We start from the raw sequence: 27288 nt of genomic DNA, 5'->3' as shown, positions 1-27288 counted from the left end.
AGGCATGGAAGTGTCGGCCACTGGCACCAATAACACTCCAGGATGGACGGCGGGAGCGCGTCATTAACTAATTTATTTATTTAAATTAATGTACATATATAAATTGGTCTCCCTTTGCCGAGCGGCGAGGGAGCTGCCACAAGGCCTCGCCGCCGCAGGCAAAGTGGGGCCGATCTGGTGTCGAGGACCATGGTGGGCCTCCAACGTCGGGGGCTTTGGGGTGTGGGGGTGTGGGGTCCATAAAATTCAGCTCACTGTATTCAAAACAGCCACTCTTTGTGATTTCCCCAGAGCAGCCAATTAACGCCCAGAAGGCAGGCTTGCTGTCCTATTAAGGATAGTGGGTGGTCTTCCAAAGCTGGAGGGCATGAAATAAAAAAAAAATGGCTTTTGGAGCCAGGACACCACAGGTCCCTCTACAGGGTGGCATTTGGCTGCTGCAGCACCCAGGCAGGCAGGGAGGGCCTCCAGGCCTGCCTGGAGCTTCTGCGCCCCCCTTCCCCCACATCCCCCCGCCCTCCCAGCCAATCAGTCTGCTGCTGGGAGGACACCTCCAGGCATCTGAATTGGAATTGACCCCCACGACCTGCGGGGACTCGGACGGCAACTGGAATTTGTCTTAAGCTGCCCTTTATGAGACATGTTTGCTACGTGCTGCATGCGGGTAAGTAGTCCGGCTGCACCCCCACCGCACCACCCCCCCCCCCCCCCCCCCACCATCCGCCCGTCCCCCACCGATCCTTCCTCCGCAAAAATGGTCCAGAGATGGGATGAAGCCTAGGAATTGGCAAGCAGGCAAGCAGGGCTACTTTTAGCTCCCGTCTGCCTCCATTCATGTCCCCAATGGGGACTCAAAGACCTGCCCTTGGACTGGGGGGCATCGTCAAGCAATTAGAGCCAGGCCTTTCAGGAACGAAATTAGGAAACACTTCATACAGAATGGGTAATAGAAATTTGTAACTCGTCTGCAAATGGCATTTGATGCTATATCGATTATTAATCTAAATCTGAGATTGTTAGATTTTTGTTAGCTAAAGGTGTCAAGGAACATGGGGCAAAGATGGTGTAGGGTATATGAAGCTAGGTCGCAGATCAGCAATGATATCATTAAATAGCAGAAGAGGCACGAGGGGCTAAATGCCCTACTCCTGTTTCTATGTTCTTATGTTCCGATGATGCTGTTCTGACGCATCTGCTGTCCTTGTACTTCTAAGTGGTAGCGCTCAGAAGCTTGGGAAGTGCTATTGAAGAAGCCTTTGGTGAGTTGCTGTGTGCATCTTCTAAATCCTATACACAGCAACCAACGTGCACTGGTGATAGTGGCAGTGAATATTTAAGAGGGTGGATAGCGTGCTGCTTTATCCTGAATGGTGTAGAGCTGCTTGAGAGAATTGTTAAGAACAAAGAACAAAGAACAATACAGCACAGGAACAGGCCATTCGGCCCTCCAAGCTTGCGCCGATCTTGATGCCTGCCTAAACTAAAACCTTCTGCACTTCCGGGGTCCGTATCCCTCTATTCCCATCCTATTCATTTATTTGTCAAGCTGCCTCTTAAACATCTCTATGGTACCTGCTTCCACCACCTCCCCCAGCAACAAGTTCCAGGCACTCACCACCCTCTGTGTAAAGAACTTGCCTCGCACATCCCATCTAAACTTTGCCCCTCTCAACTGAAACCGATGTCCCCTAGTAATTGACTCTTCCACCCTGGGAAAAAACTTCTGACTATCCATTCTGTCCATGCCGCTTATAACTTTGTAAACCTCTATCATGTCGCCCCTCCACCTCCGTCGTTCCAGTGAAGACAATCCGAGTTTATCCAACCTCTCCTCATAGCTAATGCCCTCCAGACCAGACAACATCCTGGTAAACCTCTTCTGTACCCTCTCCAAAGCCTCCACGTCCTTCTGGTAGTGTGGTGACCAGAATTGCACGCAATATTCTAAGTGTGGCCTAACTAAAGTTCTGTGCAGCTGCAGCATGACTTGCCTATTTTTATACTCTATGCCACGACCGATGAAGGCAAGCATGCCGTATGCCTTCTTGACTACCTTATCCACCTGCGTTGCCACTTTCAGTGACCTGTGGACCTGTATGCCCAGATCTCTCTGCCTGTCAATACTCCTAAGGGTTCTGCCATTTATTGTATACTTCCAAAATGCATCACCTCACATTTGTCCGAATTAAACTCCATCTGCCATTTCTCCGCCCAAGTCTCCAACCGATCTATATCCTACTGTATCCTCTGACAATCCTCATCACTATCCGCAACTCCACCAACCTTTGTGTCGTCCGCAAACTTACCAATCAGACCAGCTACATTTTCCTCCAAATCATTTATATATACTACAAACAGCAAAGGTCCCAGCACTGATCTCTGCGGAACACCACTAGTCACATCCCTCCATTCAGAAAATCACCCTTCCACTGCTACCCTCTGTCTTCTATGACCGAGCCAGTTCTGTATCCATCTATCCATCTGGACTCATCCAGGCAACTTGAAAGTATTCCATCATAGTGCTGACTAGTTCCTTGTAGATGGTGGACTGTCTTTGGAGGGTCAGGAAGTGAGTTAATCGCCTCAGAATTCTCAGCTTCTGACCTGCTCTTGTAGCCACAGTAGTTATATAGCTGATCCAGTTAAGTTTCCGATCAATGGTAACCCCCAGGATGTTGATATGGGGCATTTGTCAATGGTAATGCCGTTCAGTATCAAGGGAAGGCGGTTAGACCCTCTCTTGTTGGAGATAGTCATTGCCTGGCACTTGTGTGGCACAAAATTTAATAACCACTTAACAAGCCAAGCCTGAGTGTTGTCCAGGTATTGCTGCATGCAGACACGGGTCACTCCATTATCCGAGGAGCTCCACATGGAACTAGCCCCTGTGTAATCAACAGCGAACATCCCCACTTCATAAATAGAGGTATTGAATACAAAAGCAGGGAAGTTATGCTGAATCTTTGTAAAGCTCTGTTTGGGCCCCAACTGGAGTATTGCATGAAATTCTGGTCACCACAATTCAGGAAGGATATGAGGGTTCTTGAGAGGATGCAGAGGAGATTTCCAGAATGAATCCACGGATTGGGGATTTTAGTTACAAGGTTAGGTTGGAAAAGCTGGGGTTGTTCTCCTTGAATCAAAGGAGACTGAGGGGAGATTTGAAAGAGGTGTACAAGATTATGACAGGCTTAGATAAGCTAGATGATGAAAAAGTGTTTCTATTAACTGATGGCACAAGGACTCGGATTGAAAGTTTTGGGGAAGAGATGCAGGGAGAATGTGAAAAGGAACTTTTTATGCAGTGGTTGGTATTGACCTGCCCACGAGAGTGATGGGGGTGGAGACAATCCGTGATTTCGAAAGGTAATTGGATGGCCACTTGAAGGAAATATACTTACAGGGCTATGGGGATCGAGCAGGGGTGTGGGACTGACTGGATTGCTCTGCGGAGAGCCTGCATGGACCCTAAGGGCTGAATGGCCTCCTTCTATACCGTAAATGATTCTATGACTCTGACTCAATGATAAAAATGGTTGGACCTTTCAAAACTTGTCTTCTCTTTGCCCTACATTTGGAAGACCAAACTTTATGGCAATACACTGTAACTAATTTCACAACTCTTCCATAAGTGCGTGTGAGTAGACATCCAAATTATACTGTTCAGGTTGCTTCATGACAAGCATAAACCAACTGGCATCCACATGGAGGTTTTTCATATAACTGTTTTATAATACAGATTGCATTTAACCTTCAGCAACTGACTTGGTACTTGTGGGAAGATTCTCTAAGCTAATTCAACATGACAGGGAATCATTATTAGAGATTCAAAAAACAAATTCACTCAAGTCGTATTCTAGGTCTAACTATGTTGGTTAACTTACAGTTGATTCCAGCTCCTAATCTCATTATTATATTAATGGAAAGTTGCGAATGAATCAAAAATCGTCTGCTGTTCTGCAAATAATGTCAAACAGATCTATTTGATCCACAAGATTGATACATACAACACAAATGGTACTCAATTCACTGAAGGTTTGTGTCTTTGCCACCAACAAATGTGCTGCAGTGTATCCCTTTCTAAAGTTTAATAGAACAAATAATATGTTCTATGATCAATTTTTTACTAAATTGAACAACATGCATTAAAAAGTATGTTTAGATGCATCGTGGTAGCTTAGACGGCAGAAGTAGTTCATTTCATTCTTTGCTAATATATCAGATTGTAACGCAGCAAATTAATTGACATAAATATAAAGTGGCTATCAAAAATAACTCACCATCATTAATACCACCTAATGAAAACAATGTTGTTATTTATAAACCCCAAATAAGCCAAATGTGGCAGTTACTCAAAAGACTGTAATTTACATTCGCATAGTGAATAGCATATGGCAGGATTTCTATACCATGAAATATTTTCAATAAATGTTTTACGTACAGCTGTCTTACATTTGATTGCTTTCCCACTACGCATAGTTTTATGATGCTCAGTTGTATTATTTTGCAACAAGTTAATAAATTACGAAATAGGAACAATATAAACATATAGAATTGTCGGACTAAGTTAGTACCATAAGTAATACTTCGTTAGGTTTTCCATTAACTGTGCAAAAGGCCGAATAACAACCAGGAAGTCAAAAAACTTGTTCTTAAATGAGGGGTAGTTGACGCATTGGACGGCATGTATATTTAAAGAAACTAATAAGGGGGCTCGATCTTGGCTTAAAGCACAAATGAAAACCTAAAAATAGAAAAAGTAAACAAGACTATGACTGATGACTGATTATTGAAGAAACAAGTGTCTCACCTGACCAAGCCTATTTCCATTCGACTCACGAAACTTAATGGCTTTGGCATTGAAGTTGGACGTTGACAGATTGCTGTTTGAAGTTTTTGGTGCATGCGCATTCCATTCGACCCCACTTGGCTCAGTATTGCTGCTCCCAACTTTCGGTTTTGCTGGACAGTACGGTTTGAGGAAAGTAAAATCACTCTTGGCAGATTCAGGAGTCAAACACACCTTATAATAATAGGTGTGTGAGACCGGCCCGCTTCCACCTACCTCTAAAAAGTCAGGTGGCACTTTCGAACTGGTCGTTACTTGGAGGTTTGTTTTAGATGTTTTCAAAATATCTGCCGAATTCATATGCTGAAGACAACAACAATTCCTGACGGTAGTGCTGCAAACGTGGATATTATTTCTGTATTGGTGGCATTTGATGGTAGCGACAATAATTATGGCCACAATGAATACAAATGAAATGGACCCTAATGCGATAATTACGTAGAATGTTAAGGCAGAATTTTGCTCTGTGTTTTCAGAAAAGTCGCGGATTTTAGGCAGAATTTCTGTAATGTTGTCCATTATTAAAAATATGATGGTGGCTGTGGCTGAAAGTGGGGTTTGCCCGTTATCTTTCACAAGGATGAACAGCGTTTGCTTAGGGTTATCTCTGTCCCCGAAACGCCGGGTTGTCCTTACTTCTCCGGTGAGGAGCGCTACGTTGAACAGAGTAGGATCTGTTGCCTGCAGTAGTCGATAGGAGAGCTTTGCATTCTGCCCAGAGTCCGCATCTGTAGCAATGACTTTGATCACTAATTGGCCCGGATCCATATATTGAGGTACCTTCTGTAGTGCAGCGGAACCGTTATTTGGCCGTGGGGACACAATGACGGGACCGTTATCATTCTGATCCAAGATAATAACATTTACTTTCGCAGTGCCAGTGAGTGGTGGAAATCCAGCATCCTGAGCTTGGATCTGGATTTGAAAATGTTTAAGTTGTTCGTAGTCAAAGGAGCGCAATGCGTAAACTTTGCCGTTATCCGAATTCATAGAAACGTAGGTTCTCGCAGGTAATCCTTGGATCATGCTGTCTAGGATAGAATAAGATAGATAGGCATTTTGATTCGAATCAGGGTCCAATGCTGTCACAGAGCAAACGGCAGCGCCCGGTGCATTGTTTTCTGTGACATATACTGTATAGGAAGGTTTCGAAAATCTTGGAGCGTTGTCATTCACATCTGAAACCTTTAGCAAGACAGACTTGTTGGTAGAAAGCGAAGGATAACCCGAGTCAATAGCCATAATTGTGATATTGTACTCGGATACTCTTTCACGGTCTAGCAGGTCGGTGGTCACTAATGTGTAATAGTTCTCAAAGGACGATTGTAATCTAAATGGGACGTCCTGAGAGATCACGCAGTTGATCTGTCCATTCTTTCCAGAATCTTGGTCGGTAACACTGATAAGAGCAATTACTGTCCCTGTCATGGCGTCTTCCATAACTGGACTCGATAATGAAGTCACGATCACTTCAGGCGCATTATCGTTCACATCAAGTATATTTACTAGAACTTTGCAATGCACAGGTATTGCATATGGGCCGCCCTTATCCTTGGCTTGAATATAGATTTCATAAATATTCAATTCTTCGTGATCTATAACACTTTTAACTCTAATCTCACCTGTATGGGAATCCACATTAAACAGTTCGTGCACTCGAGGCGGTGTATGACTACTGAAAGAATATACTATCTCACTATTGGAGCCTTCATCTAAATCGCTGGCGTTCAATTTTAATACCAATGTTCCCTTGGGTGCATTTTCTTCCAAGGAAATTTTGTAAATGGTCTGTTCGAAGACAGGTTGGTTGTCATTGGCATCTAAGACAATGACAGAGATCAGGGCAGTGCCAGACCGCTCTGGGATTCCACCGTCAACGGCCGTCAGAACCAGTTGATGGATCTGTTGTTGCTCTCGGTCGAGTGTTTTCTCCAACACTAGCTCTGCAAATTTGCTACGATCGCTGCGCGTCCTCACATCTAAGATAAAATAGTTATTTGGACTTAGCTTGTAGGTGTGAATAGAGTTAGTACCCACATCTGGGTCTTGAGCACTCTCAAGAGGGAAACGCGTGCCAGGGAAAGCCGATTCTATAATGTCCAAAGAGAGATCCTTCCTCAAGAAAGTTGGGGAGTTATCATTTACGTCCAGAATCTCCACTTCAATACGGTACAGTTCGAGAGGATTTTCGATAACAACTTCCAGATGCAGAAAGCAAATGAAGATCAGACCACAAAGCTGCTCTCTATCTATTTTTTCATTCACAAACAAAATGCCATTGCCCAAATTTACCTCCAAATACTGTTTCGAAGCACCAGAAACAATGCGCAGTCTTCTGGCGGACAGCTTACTAACATCTAAACCCAAATCATCAGCAACATTCCCAACAAAAGCGCCGTGCTTTAATTCTTCGGGAATTGTATAGCGAATCTGTCCTGAAATCAAATCAGTCAAACAGGACACCGCGATAAAGCATAGTACTTGCCTTGTGAGTGTGCACGATCTCTTTTCAGTCATCATTTCCACCGACAGCCTTCTGATTACTATTGGCAGAATTTGCGGGGAAAAAAATTACCGCTCGAACTTATTGGTTGGTAACTTATTCCAGTGGCGGACACATTAATGCATGCAATCTTCAGATTTCTTGCATAGTTTCAAAAAATATTTCTTCTAAGAGAAATGTTCCCTTTTAATTGGAGCGTTGTTCCCATCTGCTCTCAACGTGGACAGCAGAACTGAAATGATATCTGTAATTCCGATGTTGTACTTCAGAAAGCACAGCGCGCTGTGAGTGTGTGTGTAGAGGTGGCTTCTTTGTGTAGAGGGTGTGAAGGCTCTCCGCTCATATTTCAGTTCTCGGTGGAGGACAGCAACAGCGAGAGTTCCAGTGCGTAACGTTTGGGATGTCTTAAAGATACAGTACCTGTAAAATGCTATTATAAAAATATATCGAGATTCTGTCTTCGATTTCTAGTTTTTTGTTAAAAAAACAACAAATTATGTGATGTTTCGAGATGCTTAACGTTCAAATCCGCAGAAATATTGTGAAATATTACAGAACGTCTTCCTCTCTCTTCTGTCCGTGTTTTTTAAATGCAAAATATTAGAATTCTTGTTTTCCATATACAATGCCCGCTGAGGATAGTATATTGGCACAGAAAAACTGATAGACTATTGCTAATGACCTATTTTTTCTACAGAAATAAACGCATTTCACATGAATGTAAATCGAGCTTTTCGAGGTAGACAACAAGATTATTGCGTACGACATGGGGAGAAAAATCGCTACTATTACATGCACAAATATTCTGCATATTCGACACTACGCGCACGTGTTTTTTTTACATTTGGAGTTAACTTATTAAAGTCATTATTGTGCATTATTGTGAAAACTGGCTCCCGGAGTTCTCTGTGAATGTCCAAACCTAATGAGCCTCGAAATATTCTTCAATAGTCCTTTGGCAGAAATCCCGAAGGGACCTGAATTAATTGTGCACTGAACCCTAGATAATCAGCAATGTAATTATTTTAGCATGTCTTGGTTGCATTATATATACGCGCAGATTATAGTGAAAGTTACTGAAATGTACATACAAATCCGTTGTACTTTCTGATAGAGTATGTACTGATAGAGTGATAGACAGCATGAGAGAGTGCTGCATTGTTAGATAGAGAAGCAGATTACGCTAACATGTAGGACAAGTATTGAGGAACTAGGCTGTGACAAGGGAACGTAAATTCAAAGTCAACTTCTTGCGTAATGACAGTCACTCAAAGCTGTAAATATCAGGAAAACGTCACAGAGAGAACGATACTATATGCATGACATAGATATGCAAAACATTTAAAGCGACCACTTTCCTCCACGTTATTATATAATTACATAGTAACATAATTACATAAAGCACATAATTATAAACGAAACGATGTGCTCGAACCCAAGACTTGCCAGGCCTGCATGCCAAGCGAGGTCCAGCCTCAACTGCAACCAAAACAGTCAGACAAGATTTAGGCAAAAGTGAATCGCGGGTAATTATTTAGGAGTGTAGAAACCTTTGAGATTCTTCCAAACACATATACTGTGCCAATTAATTGTTTTTTTTTAGAGACCAACATAAGGTAACTTGTGTCCTCCTGTAACAAAGCCTCGCAAAATGTTCCAAAACTTGCCTAAAATTAGTACATTTTTCTCCAAGCAGATGCCTGCTTCTTCCCTGTTGGTTGCTGCTGCACTAGGCGTACGAGAGCCCTTTTGTTCATTTCATATATTGGAATGGATTTTTAATATTGCACATTGAATCAACATTTTAAAATTGCATTGAATAATTTTATCATCATCTCAGTTCTCTGTTAACCAAGGTATGTCTAGACAATAAGAAGTTGAACACGTGTAAGTCTGCCAAACAAAATAGAATATATATATTTTACCTAAGCGTTCTTCCTTTGAAACTCCTTGGCAGTAAGCTAATATGTAGAAATTAACACTGAGCAAAATTTGCAACACGGGTTCCCATGGAAACAAAACCATCCGGCCTCATCTTTTGTGTCCTAAGGTTGTGTATAAGGAATGTAAGTGCTGGCAGGGAAATTAATTCGAGTTGTGTGTGGGGGGGGGGGGGGGGGGGGGCGGCTGTGGGGATGAATATCAAGAGTCAAGAAGCAAGACGTGGGGTTGTAAAGAAAGTCTGCAGGCTTAGCACAGAGCCATCCAGGCAGAGGCTTTCTCCACTAATTGAACGGCACAAGCAGCTGAAGCTATGTCTCTTGTTGCTGCAATTGATCCAGAATGCCACTGGCAAGAACACTAATTCCCCGTGACACGAAGGGATTGGACACAATAGTTATAGAAAATACAAACGGTTGCTCTGAATGTAATATATTGAGATGCAGGCTTGAATAAAAAAAGCCTCAAATCTTTTTGAACTTGAACCTGAGCTGGTTTAAAGATGAGAACTTAGCCCTAAAGGTAAGAATCTGAAATGTGCTTGGCTGAGCCAGGGGATTAGAGAGGAGCGAGGAGTTTTCCTCTAGAGCTTGTAAAATATAGCTTTCTGAAAATGCCTGACAGGGATCTTGAATTATATGCGCAAAAGCTAGATACATTTTATTTTACTGCATGCTCTTGAAATGCATATAATCAATACAGTGTTTTGCTATACTGGATATGTCTGCTATTTTTTTTCTCTGCAGTGAGCAGTGGACGCGTATAGGTCAGCAAAGGTCCTGTTCTGCGAAAAGTTAGCTGAGCCCAGCCATACCAAAGTAAAAGCGTGAGAATTGATCTCAATACTCCGGAGTAAGACGGGAAAACTGCTAATTAGTAAACGTGTAGTCCTTTGGTGATTGGCTTGGGAATGTTGCCCGTTACCTTCCCCCCAATCCCCACCCCCGGCCTCCCCACAACTCCATCACTGCCACAATCGAGTAACCTCAAACGCTCAATGTCAAGACTTACAAGTTGAATCTTGGGTGAAGAAATGGCGACGAGGACAGTTGGTGCCCACGGTGAGATGTCAAAATCTTCAGAAATCAATGACGGACAATATTGTTAATTCTGCATTAAAGCTCACTCACCCGACACTTCACACAGACAAGACAGGCCGCTTTAAAATTCCTGGCATTGTAGTGCTCATTGGCTGTAAGTTATGCAGTTTAACACGATTTTTCATTCAGTAAACAAGATTTTAAAATCTAATGATCTCTCCTATATTTAAACAGTTTAGCCTAAAGGTATAACAGACAAGAAATGAAAACACATTGCTGTTGAAACTTAAACGCGCGATTGAATGCGGCTCGTCAACGTGATAGGAGATTGTTTTACTCATGACAACGGAAAACAAATTGGAAAGAGGGATTGGCATTGGGCCCATGAATCTAGTTCTTGCACAGACCGTGTGAGGGTGTAATCTGCCATATTCTGGACTCATCTTAACTTGATTAGTGTTATGCAGTTAAGTGTCAGTCCGGCTTTGTTGCTGTACTGCATATATAAGCATCTGAATTTTTTCCTTTTCATATCTAGGTCCATTGGACAGAATTTGGAGTCTCCACTCACTGAACCCTGCTATTCCTAATTAATTTTTGAGTGGGCACTTCATGTGCCAGTCTGCAATTAGGTCATGAAAGGTCATCGACGTTAAGTTAATTCCTCTCTCCACAGATGCTGTCAGAACTGTTGAGTATTTCCAGCATTTTTTCTTTTATTACAAATAGTTGGGCATATTTAAACGCCCATTCAAACGAGAAATGCTCGTACAACATATTTCTTTCTTGATGGCTCGAGCAATGAATTGTGTATCCAGTGTCACCAATTGCCCATTAAAGTGAATTTCAAATGAACAGTTTTCGCACTACAATTAATCACACAACAATAAAATGGAATAAGAAAACCAAAAAGGGGTACTTTTAAAGCTGTTACATATTCAAAATATTGTATCTGATGGTACTTGCCAACAGATCATTATTGTTTTCACATTTTTGTCACCTGAGTTAACCTTTTCTCGGTGTAAATTTCACATTTATAATAGAAAAAGTCTATGTAAATGTATTACACTTTAATTACCCCCTCCTACCAGTGGCACCACTGTAGTATGTCAGTTTTACATCTGTCAGCTGCATAGCCTGTACAGACATATATACTTCATTATAAACTTTCAAGTGGGTTCTCCCGATCATCCACCATAACTTAAGATTTGCAGAAAACTCATTTATACCATTTATCTGGTGTGTCTGTCAAAGTTATCAGGCCCAAAAAAGGTTGTGATATTACCTGACAGTGATATTTATGTTGATATTCAATTAACTCAGTCTGCATATGACACAAAACTTGGAAGCACGATGAACCGTGAGGAGGATAGAAATAGACCTCAAGAGGATGCAGACAGGTTGATGGAATAGACGGACACTGGCAGATGAAATTTAATGCAAAGAAGCATGAAGTGATACATATTAGGAGGAAGATCGAGGAGAGGCAATATAGGATAAAAGATGCAATTCTAAAAAGGGTGCAGGAGCGGAGGGACCTGGGAGGTATATGTGCATAAATCACTGAAGGTGGCAGGGCAGGTTGAGAAAACTGTTATACATGATTCATACATGATTCTGAGCTTTATAAATACAGGCGTAGAGTACAAAAGCAAGAAGTTCAGGGTAAACATGTATAAAACTGGTTCGGCCTCAACTGGAGTACTGTGTCCAATTCTAGGTACCGCATTTTAGGAAGGATGTGAAGCCATTCGAGAAGGTGCACAAACGATTCACGGGGATAAGGGACTTAAGTTACGAGGATAGATTGGAGAAACTGGGGCTGTTCTCCTTAGAGAAGAGAAGATTGAGAGAAGATTTGATAGTGGTGTTCAAAATCATGAGGGGTCTAGACAGGGTAGATGAAAAGAAACTTCACACTGGTGGAAGGGTTGAGAAACATAGGACATCAATTTCAGGAGATTGGCAAAAGAAACAATGGTGACATGATTTTGTTTTGCACAGTGGCTACAATCTGGAAGGCACTGCCTGAAAGAGGGTGGAAGCAGATTCAATTATGGCTTTCGAAAAGGAATTGGATTGGCACCTGAAGGAAGAAAAAGATGCACGGCTCTAGGGAAAGGGCAGTGAGTGGTATTAGCTGAGTTGCCCTTGCAGAGAGGCAACATTAACACGATAGGCCAAATGGATGGTGGTGTAACCATTCTATGATTCAATTCAATGTTTCCTGCTTTGCTTTAGCTAAAGATTATATTTGCTCTTGATTTCTCATTTACAATATTGTAGAAGATTAAGCAATACATAATTATATGGATCTCCTATTTACACCTCCGTAACATTTTTTATTCATTCATGGGATGTGGGTGGCGCTGGCTAGGCCAGCATTTATTTCCAATCCCTAATTGCCCTTGAGAAGGCGGTGGGGAGCTGAATTACCCATCTTCACCTCTGCCTCAGCTCAACTGCTACTGAAACCCTTATTCATGCCTTTGTTACATCTAGATTTAACTATTCCAACACATTCCTGGTTGGTCCACATTCGACCACCTGTAAACTTGAAGTGATCCAAATCTCTGCTGCCTGCGTCTTAACTCACACAAAGTCCTGTTCACCTATCACCCCTTTGGTCACTGACATATTAATTCTGGTCAAGCAACGTCTTAATTTTAAAATTCTCATCCTTGTTTTCAAATCCCTCCAAGGCCTTGCCCCTCACTATCTCTGTAATTTCCTCCAGCCTCACAACCCTCCAAGTTATCTGCATTCGTCTAATTCCGGTCTCCTGAACATCTCCAATTTTAATTACTCAACCATTTGTGACCGTGCCTTCAGCTGCCTAGGCCCTAAGATCTGGAATTCCCTCCCTACACCTCTCCACCTCTCTACCTTGCTTTCCTTCTTTACGACACTCCTTAAAACCTACCTCTTTGACCACGCTTTTGGTCGTCTGACCTAATATCTCCTTTTGAGTCTCAGTGTCATGTTTGGTCGTATAATGCTCCTGTGAAGCGCATTAAGCCAATTTATTACGTTAACGGCACCACATAAATCGAAGTTGTGGATGTTGGACAGAATATAGGAGCTTAAAATTGGTTCTAAATTAAGTCTGCATCTAATTGTCATCCACATTCTAACCTTATTTCACCTGAAAACTATACTTGGCCCTTATCTTCCCTTGAGCAACTTGGGGGGAATCGACTAGCCTTATTTTTTCATAAATCTCTGACAAACATAGCAGGCCTACTTACAATGTGGCGCAATCTTGCATTAAAATTCTTTCATCCACTCTGGTCTGCACCCAATTTCACCACTGACCCCAGAATTTGGGTGATCGTGAGAGGGCAAAAGATGGCAGCCATAAATTCTGCCCTGGTCCAGATCCACCGGGAGTCTTTTTGAACGATTTCAAGCCTCAGGTTTTCTTCTGCAACATTTCCCACTTTCTTCCAAAGGCAGTTTAGCAAGGCGCCATTTTATGATGACAATAATTTTGGTTACATTTCAACGTTATTTTTCAAAGATGGAGTTTTTGTGGTCCCAGCAACACAATAGTCGTCATGCTGCATGGTATATTTGACCATCACGATGTGTTCGTTTCTTCTAAACTCCAATACCCATTATAAATGGTGGAAACATACTAAGCAAAAATTTTACTGGAGGTTCTCTTGTATACTCACTACTCCCCTACAACCTGCATAGGTTTCAGTGTTTTCACACATAGTGTTCTGATGTACAACAGATTTAGATTGTTTCACTAAAGACCTCTGATTATTACTACATAATATGATGTAATCAGTTTTGCCAAGAGGATGCAACGCAAACAGTAGTGAGGATTTTAAAATAATTTTTGTTATAGATATTATTGAATGTTGCAAGTGTGCAATGAATTATTCCAGAAAAGGGGCAATTGAAACATTCGTATACAACCGTTTATTAAAAAATATGGTCACATGCAAAATAAGCTCCTGGCATAATTATCCTCAAGAGGTTAGAACTTTTTTTTAAATTTCAACCTCTTTCAGTGTGTTATGATTCTGTTGTAATTGCATCATGTATTCTTATTTTATTATACAGTTTAAGATTGTAATTCAAGCTGGCCTGAAGTAACAAGGACATACTATTCTTATTGTAAACACATATAACTTAATCTTGCTTTTATCAGAACAATAAATCTAAGTAGATATGTGTAAGGGTAATGCATACACACGAAATGCTAACATTTTAAAGAGATGTTCACTAGCCTGATGTGTATTTCCAGTATGCATTTATTTCAGATTTCCATCAATTGCGCTTGTACTTTCAGTTCCAATATGTAATTACTTTATTCTTAAACATACAAAATTCATCTATGTACATAGACAATTTTGTTAAAATTAAAATTTTCCAAGATTGAAAGATACAAAGTTTAATGAAAGACTACTAGCCTTCAGCTAATAAAATTCTTACAGTGAACAAATGTTAACAGAAACACTACGTACTGATGAGAGGCCAATCTGATGAAAGGTCACAGGCGTGAAACGTTATTGTTTCGCTCTCGACAGATGCTGTGTATTTCCAGCACTTTCTGAGTTTTTTTTTATTTATTACGTATCATCTGTTTCATTGCGTGCATAGGTTAACTTAAATAACATTTGCATCAGTTTCACAAAGGAATATTTTTTATGTATATTCCTTGAAGAATTCACTTATTTGACTGTAGAAGTTTTATTTCAGTAAAATATGGATACTTTTGTACATACGTTTTGCCGTTGCACTTTATGCATTATACTAACGAGATACATCTGAGATATCCTTCAGCATGGAAAAAATAAAGATTCCACAGTCTTGTTTTTCAGGTTATTTACAAAACATTTGGTTGTATCCATAGTCCACCTTTAGGAGAAGTTTGCTCAGCAATCTGCCGGTTCTGATTATTTTGTCACGGCAAGCACCTTTTGGCTGTTCAGCTTAGTAGGCAGTCTTCTGTACTTCTTGGCTATTAGATGCAACAAGAAACGATGACTATCATCACTTCTAAGATAGTGTGACAAATATTTATCGATATGCTGCAATTATAAGCGTCAAATTTCCTGCTGCTATTATTCACCATTTGTATATATGTCAATGGATTATGCTTCTCTTAAGTATATTTTCAACTTTTTTTTTTAATTGGGTATGTTTTACTTTTTAGCTCGATAGATACCTTGAACCCATTGTGGCTAAGGCCACGAAACGACAGTGCTACTGTCACCCCAAAAACTTTCTGCATCCGTGTAAGTCTAACAATAGAATTCCAAAGTGAATGCATTCCATGTCACTTCAGTCCAGACGTGTTCATTCTGCAGATAATATCCCAGGCACCGCCATCACCATCCCCGGGTATATCCTGTCCCACTAGCAGGACAGACCCAGCAGAGGTGGCAGCACAGTGGTATACAGTCAGGAGGAAGTTGCTCAACATCAACTACAGAACCCATGAAGTCTCATGGCATCAGGTCAAACATGGGCAATAAGCCTCCCGCTGATTACCACCTACCACCAACGCCCCCCCCCCCCCACCTCAGCTAATGAGTCAGTACTCCTCCTTGTTGAACACCACTTGGAGGAAGCACTGAGGGTGGCAAGGGTGCAGAACGTACTCTGGGTGGGGGACTTCAATGTCCATCACCAAGAGTGGCTCGGTAGCTCCACTACTGACTGAGCTGGTTGAGTCCTAAAGGACATAGCTGCTAGACTGGGTCTGCGGCAGGTGGTGAGGGAACCAAAAAGAGGAAAAAACATACTTGACCTCGTCTTCACCAATCTGCCTGCCACAGATGCATCTGTCCATGACAGTATTGATAGGAGTGACCACCACAGTCCTTGTGGAGACAAAGTCCCGTCTTCACATTGAGGATACCCTTCATCATGTTGTGTGACACTACCACCGTGCTAAATGGGATAGATTTTGAACAGATCTTACAATGCAAAACTGGGCATCCATGAGGCACTACGGGCCATCAGCAGCAGCAGAATTGTACTCAACCACAATCTGTAACCTGATGGCCCGGCACATCCATCACTCTACCATCATCATCAAGCCGGGGGACCAGCCTGGTTCAACGAAGAGTGCAGGAGGGCATGCCAGGTGCAGTGCCAGGCATACCTCAAAATGAGATGTCAACCTGGTGAAGCTACAGCCCAGGACTACTATTATGCCAAACAGCATAAGCAGCATGCGATAGGCAGAGCTAAGTGATCCCATAACCAATGGATCAGATCTAAGCTCTGCAGTCCTGCCACATCCAATCATGAATGGTGGTGGACAATTAAACAACTAACTGGAGGAGGTGGCTCAACAAATATCCCCATCCTCAATGATGGGGGAGCCCAGCACATTAGTGCAAAAGATAAGGCTGAAGCATTTACAACAATCTTCAGCCAGAAGTGCGGAGTTGATGATCAATCTCGGCTTCCTCTTGTAGTCTCGAGCATCACAGATGCCAGTCTTCAGCCAATTCGATTCACTCTGCATGATATCAAGAAATGACTGAAGGCACTGGATACTGAAAAGGCTATGGCTCTGACAAGATTCTGGCAATAGTACTGAAGGCCTGTGCTCCAGAACTTGCCATGCCCCTAGCCATGCTGTTCCAGAACGGCTACAGCACTGGCATCTACCTGGCGATGTGGAAACTTGCCCAAATATTTCCTGTACACAAAAAACAGGAGAAGTCGAACCTGGCCAATTACTGCCCCATCAGTATGCTCTCAATCAGCAGTAAACTGATGGAATGTGTTGTCGACAGTGCCATCAAGAGGTACTTGCTTAGCAATAACCTGATCACTGACACTCAGTTTGGGTTCCGTCAGGGCCATTCAGTTCCTGACCTCATTACAGCCTTGGTTCAAACATGGACAAAAGAGCTGAACTCAAAAGGTGAGGTGAGAGTGACTGCCCTTGACATCAAGGCAGCATTTGACCAAGAATGGCATCAAGGAGCCCGAGCAAAACTGAAGAAGTCCATGGGAATCAGGGGGGAAACTCCCCGCTGGTTGGTGTCATACATAGTGCAAGGGAAGATGGTTGTGGTTGTTGGAGGTCAATCATCTGAGTTCCAGAACATCACTGCAGGACTTCCTCAAGGTAGTGTCCTAGGCCCGACCATCTTCAGCTGCTTCATCAATGACCTCACTTCAATCATAAGGTCAGAAGTGAGGATGTTCGCTGATGATTGCACAATGTTCAGCACCATTCGTGACTCCTCAGATACTGAAGCAGTCCATGTAGAAATGCACAATATCCAGGCTTGGGCTGATAAGTGGCAAGTAACATTCGTGCCACGCAAGTGTCAGGTAATGGCTATCTCCAACAAGAGAGAATCTAACCATCTCTCCTTGACATTCAATGGTTTTACAATTGCTGAACCCCCCACTATCAACATCCTGGGGGTTAGCATTGACAGTGGCGCAGTGGTTAGCACCGCAGCCTCACAGCTCCAGCGACCTGGGTTCAATTCTGGGTACTGCCTGTGTGGAGTTTGAAAGTTCTCCCTGTGGCTGCGTGGGTTTCCTCCGGGTGCTCCGGTTTCCTCCCACAGCCAAAAGACTTGCAGGTTGATAGGTAAATTGGCCATTATAAATTGCCCCTAGTATAGGTAGGTGGTAGGGGAATATAGGGACAGGTGAAGATGTGGTAGGAATATGGGATTAGTGTAGGATTAGTATAAATGGGTGGTTAATGGTCGGCACAGACTCAGTGGGCCGAAGGGCCTGTTTTAGTGCTGTATCTCTAAATCATAAATCATATAAATACTGTGATTACAAGAGCAGGTCAGAGGTTACGAATCCTGTGGCGAGTAAGTCACCTTCTGACTCGCCAAAGCCTGTGCACCATCTACAAGACACAAGTCAGAGGTTCCAACACTGGACACAGTGTTGGAATACTCTCCACTTGCCTGGATGGGTGCAGCTCCAACAACACTCAAGAAGCACGACACCATCCAGGACAAAGCAGCCCACTTGATTGGCACCCCATTTACAAACATTCATTCCCTCCACCACCAATGCACAGTTTCAACAGTGTGTACCATCTACAAGAAGCACTGCAGCAATGCAGCATGGCTCCTGAGACAGCACCTTCCAAACCCGCAACCTCTACCACCTGGAAGGACAAAAGCAGCAGATGCACAAGAGCACCACTACCTACAAGTTCCCCTCCAAGCCGCACACCATCCTGACTAGAACTATATCGCCATTCCTTCACTGTCACTGGGTCAAAATCCTGGAACTCCCTTCCTAACAGCACTGTAGGTGTACCTACTCCATATGGACTGTAGTGGTTCAAGAAGGCAGCTCACCACCACCTTCTCAAGTGCAATTAGGGATGGGGGCAATAAATGCTGTCCGAGCCAGCAATGCCCATATCCCAGGAACGAATTAAAAAATATATAAATGTTTAACTGAAAAATTATTTTAAAAATATGTACCTGTTCTGCTTTGGTCACCTTGCGTTTTGTAGATTATAATACAGTATTTATCATTGTAACAAATTTTCACAATGTTGTGCAAATATTGTATCGCATATCATTTTACATAAAGAAGCTTCTCGTGAAAATTGGTTAGATTGTTCAGATCAAGTTTTGGAGTTGAAAAACAATTCAATTTTTATTGTTTTAACACAAAGCAAAAAGTAGAGAACCTTGTTAGATTGAAACATATGTAAATATTTATGCTAATTCATTTAACATAATACTTCGCATGCCCAATGATAAGTAGAAGCTAAGAGCAAAATACTGCTGATGCTGGAAGTCTGAAATGAGAACAGAAAGTGCCTGAAATACTCAGCAGGTCTGGCAGCATCTGTGTAGAGAGGAACAGAGTTAACGTTTCAGGTTTGCAACCCTTCATCAGAACTGGCAAAAGTTAGAAATGTAACAATCTTTGAGTAAGTGATCCAGGGGAGAGGGAAGTAGAATAATAAGGAAGGACTGTGATAGGACTGAGGGGGGAGAGGTTAAATGACAGATGTCATGGAACAGAATGCAAATGGAGTGCTAAAAAGCATGAGTCCAGAGAGAGTGCTGATGGCAGAATAATGAACAAGACTGTACGAAAGCAAAAACATGAAAAATAAGTTTAAGACTAGCACATGGTTAAAAATAAATAAAGTTTAAAAATAATATATATAAAAATAAAAATATAAAAATATAATAAATACACAAAAAATAAATAATAAGGCTCATAGTCTTAAATTGTTGAACACAATATTGAGTCCAGAAGGATGTAGAGTGCCGAATCATAAAATGAGGTGCTGTTCCTCAAACTTGCATTGATGTTCACTGGAACACTGCAGCAGGCCGAGGACAGAAATGTGGACATGGGAACAAGGTGGAGAATTAAAATGGCAAGCAACTGGAAGCTTAGGATCATGCTTGCAGACTGAGCGGGGGTGTTCTACAAAGCAGTCAGCCAATTTGCGTTTGGTCGCCACAATATAGAGGAAACTGCACTGTGAGCAGCGAATACAGTATACTAAATTGAAAGAGGTACAAGTAAATCATTGCTTTACCTGGAAGGAGTATTTGGGGCATTGGATGGTGAGGAGAGGAGGTAAAAGTGCAGGTATTACACCTCCTGCGATTGCATGGGAAGGTGCCATGGGAAAGGGAAGAGGTGTCGGGGTGATGGAGGAGTGGACTAGGGTGTTAACGCAGGGAACGATCTTTTTAGAATGCTGAGAGGGGAGGGTAGGGGAAGATGTGTTTGGTGGTGGCATCACGCTGGAAGTGGTGCAAATGGTGGAGGATGATCCTTGAATATGGAGGCTGGTGGGGTGGAAAGTGAGGACAAGGGGAACACAGTTGCAGTTCTGGGAGGGAGGGGAATGGGTGAGGGCCGAAGTGCAGGAAATGGGTCAGATGCTGTCGAGGGCCCTGTCAATCATACTGCAGGGAGATCCTCGGTTGAGGAAAAAGGAAGACATATCAGAGGTGCTGTAGTGGAAGGTTGCATCATCAGACCAGATGCGTTGGAGATGGAGAAATTGGGAGAATGGAATGGAATCCTTACAGGTGTTCGGGTATGAGGAAGTATAGTCAAGGTAGCCATGGAAGTCGATAGGCTTATAATAAATACTAGTGGGCAGCCTATCCCTAGAGATGGAGACAAAGAAGTCGAAGAAGGGAAGGGAAGGGAAGTATCAGAGATGTCCCTTGTGAAGGTGAGAGAAGGTTGGAAATGGAAAGTAAAGTTCGTGAAGTTTTCCAGTTTGGGGCGAGAGCAAATTCTGGCACCAATACAATCATAAATGTACCAGAAAAAAGAGTTGGAGAAGGGGGCCTGAGTAGAACTGGAACCAGGAATGTTTGACATATGCCACAAAAAGACAGGCATAGCTAGGACCCATGCAGGTACCCATGGCAACACCTTTTATTTGGAGGAAGTGAGTGAAGTTGAAGGAAAAGTTGTTCAATGAGAGAACAAGTTAAGCCAGGTGAAGGAGGCTGGTGGTGGATGGGGATTGGTTGGGCCTCTATTCAAAGAAGAAGCGGAGACCCCTCAGACCATCTTGGTGGGGGATGGAGGTGTAGAGATGTTGGTTGTCCATAGTGAAGAGGAGATTGTTAGGGCCAAGAAACTGGAAACTGTCGAAATGACGTCGAGCATCAGGAGATGTAGATGGGAAGAAACTGGACAAGGGGAGAAAAAACAGAATCAAGATCGGAAGAAATGTTAAGTGGGGCTGGAACAGGCCAAAACGGTGGATCTACAGGCACAGTCCTGTTTGTGGATTTTAGGAAGGAGATAGATAGAAGCAGGCTTGTGCGGGGTTGCAGGACTATGAGGTTGGAAGCTGTAGAGGGAAGATCTCCAGAGGAGATGAGGTCAATGACAGTAGATAAGTAGAAACAATCGTCCGGTAATAAAAGGGTTAATATTACTAATATGGTGAGCAAGTGTATTCATTATTCCGCATCAAAATGGGACATATAAATGCTATGACATTCCCGTGTATGCTTTTATTCTGAGTGGAATCTAAAGACATAGCACTGCATATCTTGTGCACAGAGCAAACGTGTTTACGCATAATCCATGTGCAAACATAAGCTTTTGAAACCCAAGTCCTGCGCTAAAGCAATTAACTGTGGAAAATATGTGATATAAATCTCAGTAGTTGCTCCCTCATCCTCTCGTTATAATATTTAAAGGAATGAAAAGCTTAGGGGGAGGGTCAAGGGATACTTGAAATAGCTGGAAATTAGTTGAAGGATCAATGCATAATTACTGTATTCCGCGTGATTGAACATGTTGCTTGGTTCGTTGGAGAAGAATCCATCCTTATTAGCATACTTAAAAGCATAAATTGTAGCTAAGTATCACCCACGCAAGTGAAATCAGTCTTAGTCACAGCTTATTTTGCTCTTCATTTCTTGAGGAACTATTAACTGTTAATTGCACAAGCAAACTTTCCAATCAGGTAGAGAATCACTTTCCAAATAAACTCAGACGGGATGGTAAGATTAATGCGGAATCTAGTTAGCCTGATCTAATTGATCTACATATTTTCAGTGTTGTGTTATTCGTGCGAGGATATATAGTAACCTTATTTTTCAGTGTAATTGGGCTGTTGGATTTGGGAAACCTGGACTGCCTCTAGAATTGAATATTGAAGCGGCTGAATTGACTTCTACATAGCTGAAAATTACTTTGGAATTTGACGACAATTATCATCAAATACTGATCGCACCATTCAACAAATCTCTTCAGGATTTCCCCTCGCCTTACATAATGGAGAAACTCATCAAGCGGATTCGGAATGGTTTAATTCAAATACCTCCTATTAAATATGTTAGGTGCTTGATGTTGGGTATTGGGTCTAGATTCAGAAAGGATTCTTAGAAAGTTCTCTGTACAAATAAGTTAATAGGGACCAAAATTTGTATATGCAGAATTTACATGAACCTCACCAAACCAAATGTATGTCTGGTGGCGTCAGTGCTTTCAGAACTGGACTCCTTTGAAACGCCTTGCTCCATCCTCACATCGCCTCTAACGTAAGAGCACAAACTGTCACTTTGAAAAGGTGTGAGACAGTCTACTGCGGAAGTTAGAAAGGACCCCGAAAACATGTAGCCTGGGCAACAATGACAATCAGTACAATGACATTTTCCTTCGTAATCACCTACAGTTGTTGGGTGCAACTAACTGATTATAATAAATTACAGGCAGAGTATTTTGACCCCCAAATTACGATCCAGAACACTAGCCTACCAACGTCCTTTAAAATACTATCCGATGGTGTTGTTCATCGTGAGTGAGAAAGGATAAATATATGTTTCCTAACAAGAGGCCATTGTGTCACGAAAACACAAACCATTATCAGTGCCATTGATTTAGGGCAACTGATTAAGTTAAATGTATTAGCATTACGGAACATTCTGGAATTTTTATCAATACATACCAACATAAATGGCGATCAACGACAATCTTTCCAGTGGCTGGAGTCAAAACTGGGATAAAGGAACATGGTTGTGATCATTTGATATAATCATTTCAGCACCAGTACATTGCTGCAGTTGTTGTTCAGGGCAGCATCCGCTGACTAATTATCAGCAATTACTTCAACAGTGACCTTACCTCCATCATAAAGTGGAGATAATCGTGGATCATTTGACAGCGTACTATTCGCAGTTCATCAGGTAACAAAGCTGTCCATGACTGCATGCAAAATCCAGACTTGTGTTGATAGGTGCCAAATAGCATGCATGCCACAAAGTTGCCAGACAATGACCATCTCCAAGAGAGAGCTGAACCCCTTACCTTTGACATTCAATGTCATTACCATGACCGAATCCCCAATTCGTAATATTCTGAAGTTCACTTTTGACCAGAAACTCAGCTGGATCAGCCACATAAAGTGGCTACTAACCAATGTAAAAGGCCAGGCAGGGTGTTCTATGGTGAGCGGCTTACAGCTTCAGTCACTCAGAAAAAGTAATGTGGTCCCAATTATTTTCAAAACGTGTTTCTGGTGATTTCCTTGGCTCACCTCTTTTTTTTGCTTGTTTCTCCTGATTGGGCATTTTAAGTTGATTGTATTATACTTGCTGCTACTCAATTACCCCAGTTTGACATTTCTGAGAATCTTATCTGGTTTATAAACAGCAAGGTCACATGCACTTTCAATTTAAGGAAAGGTAAATAATCCAAACCACTTCTCAGCAACCACAAATGACTGCCAGTCAAGGTAACAACCATGGTTAAAGACCTTACTTCTACAGTATTATCTATCAATTGCACAACACTGAAAAATATAAGTTCACAGTGACCGTTATTTGATGACACTGAAAACCACTAGATGTTACAGTTGATTGGACATCGTCTTTTTCTCAAGTATTTTGTTATTGGCCACCACTTGTTCCTGTATTTTAATTCTTTTATTATTGCTTTTCTCTAAGTTGATAAAAAAAAAGGTTGCCAATGTATATGCATTTGTATAAAGAACCCCTTTACTCTTCAGTTTTCCAGGATATGTTACCTTGGCTGCATTTAATACTGTGCCTTTCAGTTACATTAGTTTCTCATTACTAATTCTTAAAGTGTAAAACCAGTGGCACTGCTTATCAAACATCTGCCTCCGACTTCTGCTTCCGAACTGAGGTGAAGGCAAAAAAAGGTAACAACAGCAAATTAGTATACCTTGCAACAATGAAAGAGTATAGAATAATGAACATAGTGCATCATTATACCTACAAGAGACACGTATGCTATTAGGAAAATAATTGATAGCATCTGAAATACCATTAATGTAGTTAAGAAATAGAATGACAATTAAGGCTATTTCATGAGATGATGATATATTTCATCAATAATGGATGGCAAGTAGTTAGTCCCAACTTCTTGATTGGTAAGCCTTTCTTTCTTCTTTCTCCCCAACCCATCCCCCATTGTACTCGATTTGGGTGGGGGATCCCGGAAAAAAGCAATAATTTATTGAGGCATTCCTATTCCATTAATTTCAGCATCATAGTTAAATTAGATTACCTTAGAACTGAAATAAAATGGTGGGATAATAATACATTTGGCCAAACTTATTTTTAAAAAAGAGGTGCTCACCCAAATTTAAGAAAGGTCTGACAGATACATGCACTTCTCATAACTATCACACTTACTGTCACATCATATTTCTGTATCACACTTCACCTGTTACAATTTATTGACCAACTCAAAGATATATAAATCAAAAGTGAGAAAAATGGTTAGGGCATTACCAAAACAAAAATTCTAAACATTGGGCTTTTATGTACATCAGCAATTGGAGACAAAAGAAATAGCCGTGATGGGCAAAATTTTCAGTTCACGAGTACATAGAACTGTGGAAAATATTGTAACTGAGTAATTTAACTTACAATCAACTTGAGATGGTTGTAAATATATTATGTAAGATTGTACTTATTAGTATACCAGTATTAATAAAGATTTCAATGTTGCAGTATTTATGATGAGTTACAAATTTTTGCTATCCTTAAGTACACTTGAGTGAAGGAACGCCTCAACAAATTATTGCTTTTTTTCCGGGATTTACAGATGTTATACTGATGTTCTGGTAGATGAGTGGGATAAATCCGGAGAAATTCAACCTCCCCCCTCCTCACCCAGATCCAGTACAATGGGCGATGGGTTGGGGAAAAAGAAGAAAGAAAGGCTCCCCAATCAAGAAGTTGGTACTAATTACTTGCCATCCATTTTTGATGAAATATTGCCTCAATTGTCATTCTATTTCTTAACTACATTAATGGTATTTCAGATGCTATCAATTATTTTCCTAATAGCATACTTGTCTCTTGTAGATATAATGATGCACTATGTTCATTATTCTATACTGTTTCATTGTTGCAAGGTGTACTAATTTGCTGTTGTTACCTTTTATTTGCCTTCACCTCAGTTCGGAAGCAGAAGTCGGAGGCAGATGTTTGATAAGCAGTGCCACTGGTTTTACACTTTAAGAACTAGTAATGAGAAACTAATGTAACTGAAAGGCACAGTATTAAATGCAGCCAAGGTAACATATCCTGGAAAACTGAAGAGTGAAGGGGTTCTTTATACAAATGCATATACATTGGCAACCTTTTTCTCAACTTAGAGAAAAGCAATAATAAAAGAATTAAAATACAGGAACAAGTGGTGGCCAATAACAAAATACTTGAGAAAAAGACGATGTCCAATCAACTGTAACATCTAGTGGTTTTCAGTGTCATCAAATAACAGTCACTGTGAACTTATATTTTTCAGTGTTGTGCAATTGATAGATAATACTGTAGAAGTATGACAATGGTTGTTATCTTGACTGGCAATCATTTGTGGTTGCTGAGAAGTAGATTGTATTATTTATCTTTCCCTAAATTGAAAGTGCATGTGAACTTGCTATTTATAAACCAGATAAAATTCTCAGAAATGTCAAACTGGGGTAATTGAGTTGTAGCATTTTTTTTTTTTCAAAATTCATCTTTCTACTATTTTAGAGGTGACTATAAAAGAATGTATTTTCAGCCTTCCCTAAAATACCTGAGAAAGGAATTTGAGATGATCTTATTATCACACCATATAATTTCAGGGATTTAGTATTTGGAAATTGTTTCACAGAATCACAATCTAAGATCGTTGTTCTCGTCATTGTGTAAAATTAGCTTTGGACTGTTTGAATTTAATGTAGGTCCAAATGCAAAATAACCATTCTTACATGATATAACTATCTCCAAACCAACCAGTTTTTTTCCCTCTTTTTTTCTGAAGGCACAGACCTATGCTGGGTATTGTTGCAAAAGCACCAGCTGCCATCAGTACCATTCCTGAGTGTGTATCCTTCACATGTGAGCGGAAGAAACGTATAATCCTGATCCTGTCGTTACTGAATATTTACATAAACTCAGAAGTCACTGAATAGTATTTAGCAATGAAAACATTGACTGATTTTCCCCTTCTCTAAGAATGGAACATTGAGGCCATTATATTGTCCACACTACTGCTTGAAATACAATCAATTACTTGAACACAAATGAGGAATGGCACCTGGAATCATACTGGTCAATATAGATTAGTAGTACATCACATAATACCACATAAAGTGCAGTACTATCATTTACTTAATGAATTGTGGAAGGAGGGTTGCTTAATCTTTTTAAGGACAGATGTGTCATGCTTCTATATTCCAAAGGTACTAAGCATAACTGACATTTAGTTCCTTAATACGAAGTTGCTTTGATTATGTTGTTTCCTATTGCAAGGGCATCATCACCTAAAGGTCTTTGGATGTCGACAAGGTCAGAAGGCACATAACAGCTATTCTCTAAGGAATTGTCGAAAATGATTTATTCCAACCAAAATGCTTAGCATTTCTTAAATGACCACCAACATTTGGTTTTTGAGACTGATAAAGTAAAACTTCTTTTGCCTTTGTTACAACTTGAATGCTGTAACAAGTGATAGACATCAAACAATGCCACCTGGATTAAAATATTGAAAGGCAGTAAAGTCCACTGAAACTCTCATTCATGCCTTTGCTTCCTATTGACTATTACAAAATTCTTTTGGCTGGCCTCCCATCCTCCACCCTCCATAAGCTTGAACTCATGCAAAACTCTATTGCCCATCCTAACTCATAGCACGTCCCATTAACCTATCACCCCGTGCTCACTTGGCTCCCGGTCCAGCAATGTCATGATTTTAAAATTGTTTTGAAATTGCTCTGTAGCCTACCCCCCTCCTTTCCTTGTAACCTTCTTCAGCTTTACAGCCCTCTTATTTCTCTGAGCTTCTCCAATTCTGGCCTCTTGCACATTTTCAATTTCAATTGCTCCATCATTGATGGCCATGCCTTCAGCTGCATGAGCCCTGGGCTCTGGAATTTCATCCTCAAGCCTCTCCACTTCTCTACCTCTCCCTCCTCCTTTAAGGTGCTTCTTAAAACCTATCCCTTTGACCAAGCATTTGGTCAT

The 27288-nt window shown here is 41.3% G+C and overlaps 1 protein-coding gene across 1 annotated transcript in view; it reads right to left on the bottom strand.

Moving 5' to 3' along the window:
• The window catches only part of LOC137375744 (protocadherin-10-like), a 44936-nt gene extending 17648 nt beyond the window's left edge, over positions 1-27288 (bottom strand). The window contains exons 1-4 of the mRNA XM_068043132.1: positions 27050-27288; positions 8903-8928; positions 4811-7284; positions 4575-4744 (exon numbers count right to left, since the gene is read on the bottom strand). Coding sequence (XP_067899233.1) covers positions 4575-4744; positions 4811-7284; positions 8903-8928; positions 27050-27288 — 2909 coding nt within the window. The remainder of the gene's footprint in view (positions 1-4574; positions 4745-4810; positions 7285-8902; positions 8929-27049) is intronic.

The sequence above is a fragment of the Heterodontus francisci genome, chromosome 12 (genome assembly GCF_036365525.1).
Source record: "Heterodontus francisci isolate sHetFra1 chromosome 12, sHetFra1.hap1, whole genome shotgun sequence".
Classification (NCBI taxonomy): Eukaryota; Metazoa; Chordata; class Chondrichthyes; order Heterodontiformes; family Heterodontidae; genus Heterodontus; species Heterodontus francisci.
Note: the sequence above shows the minus strand (reverse complement) of the source record. Positions and strands in the feature narration are given on the sequence as shown.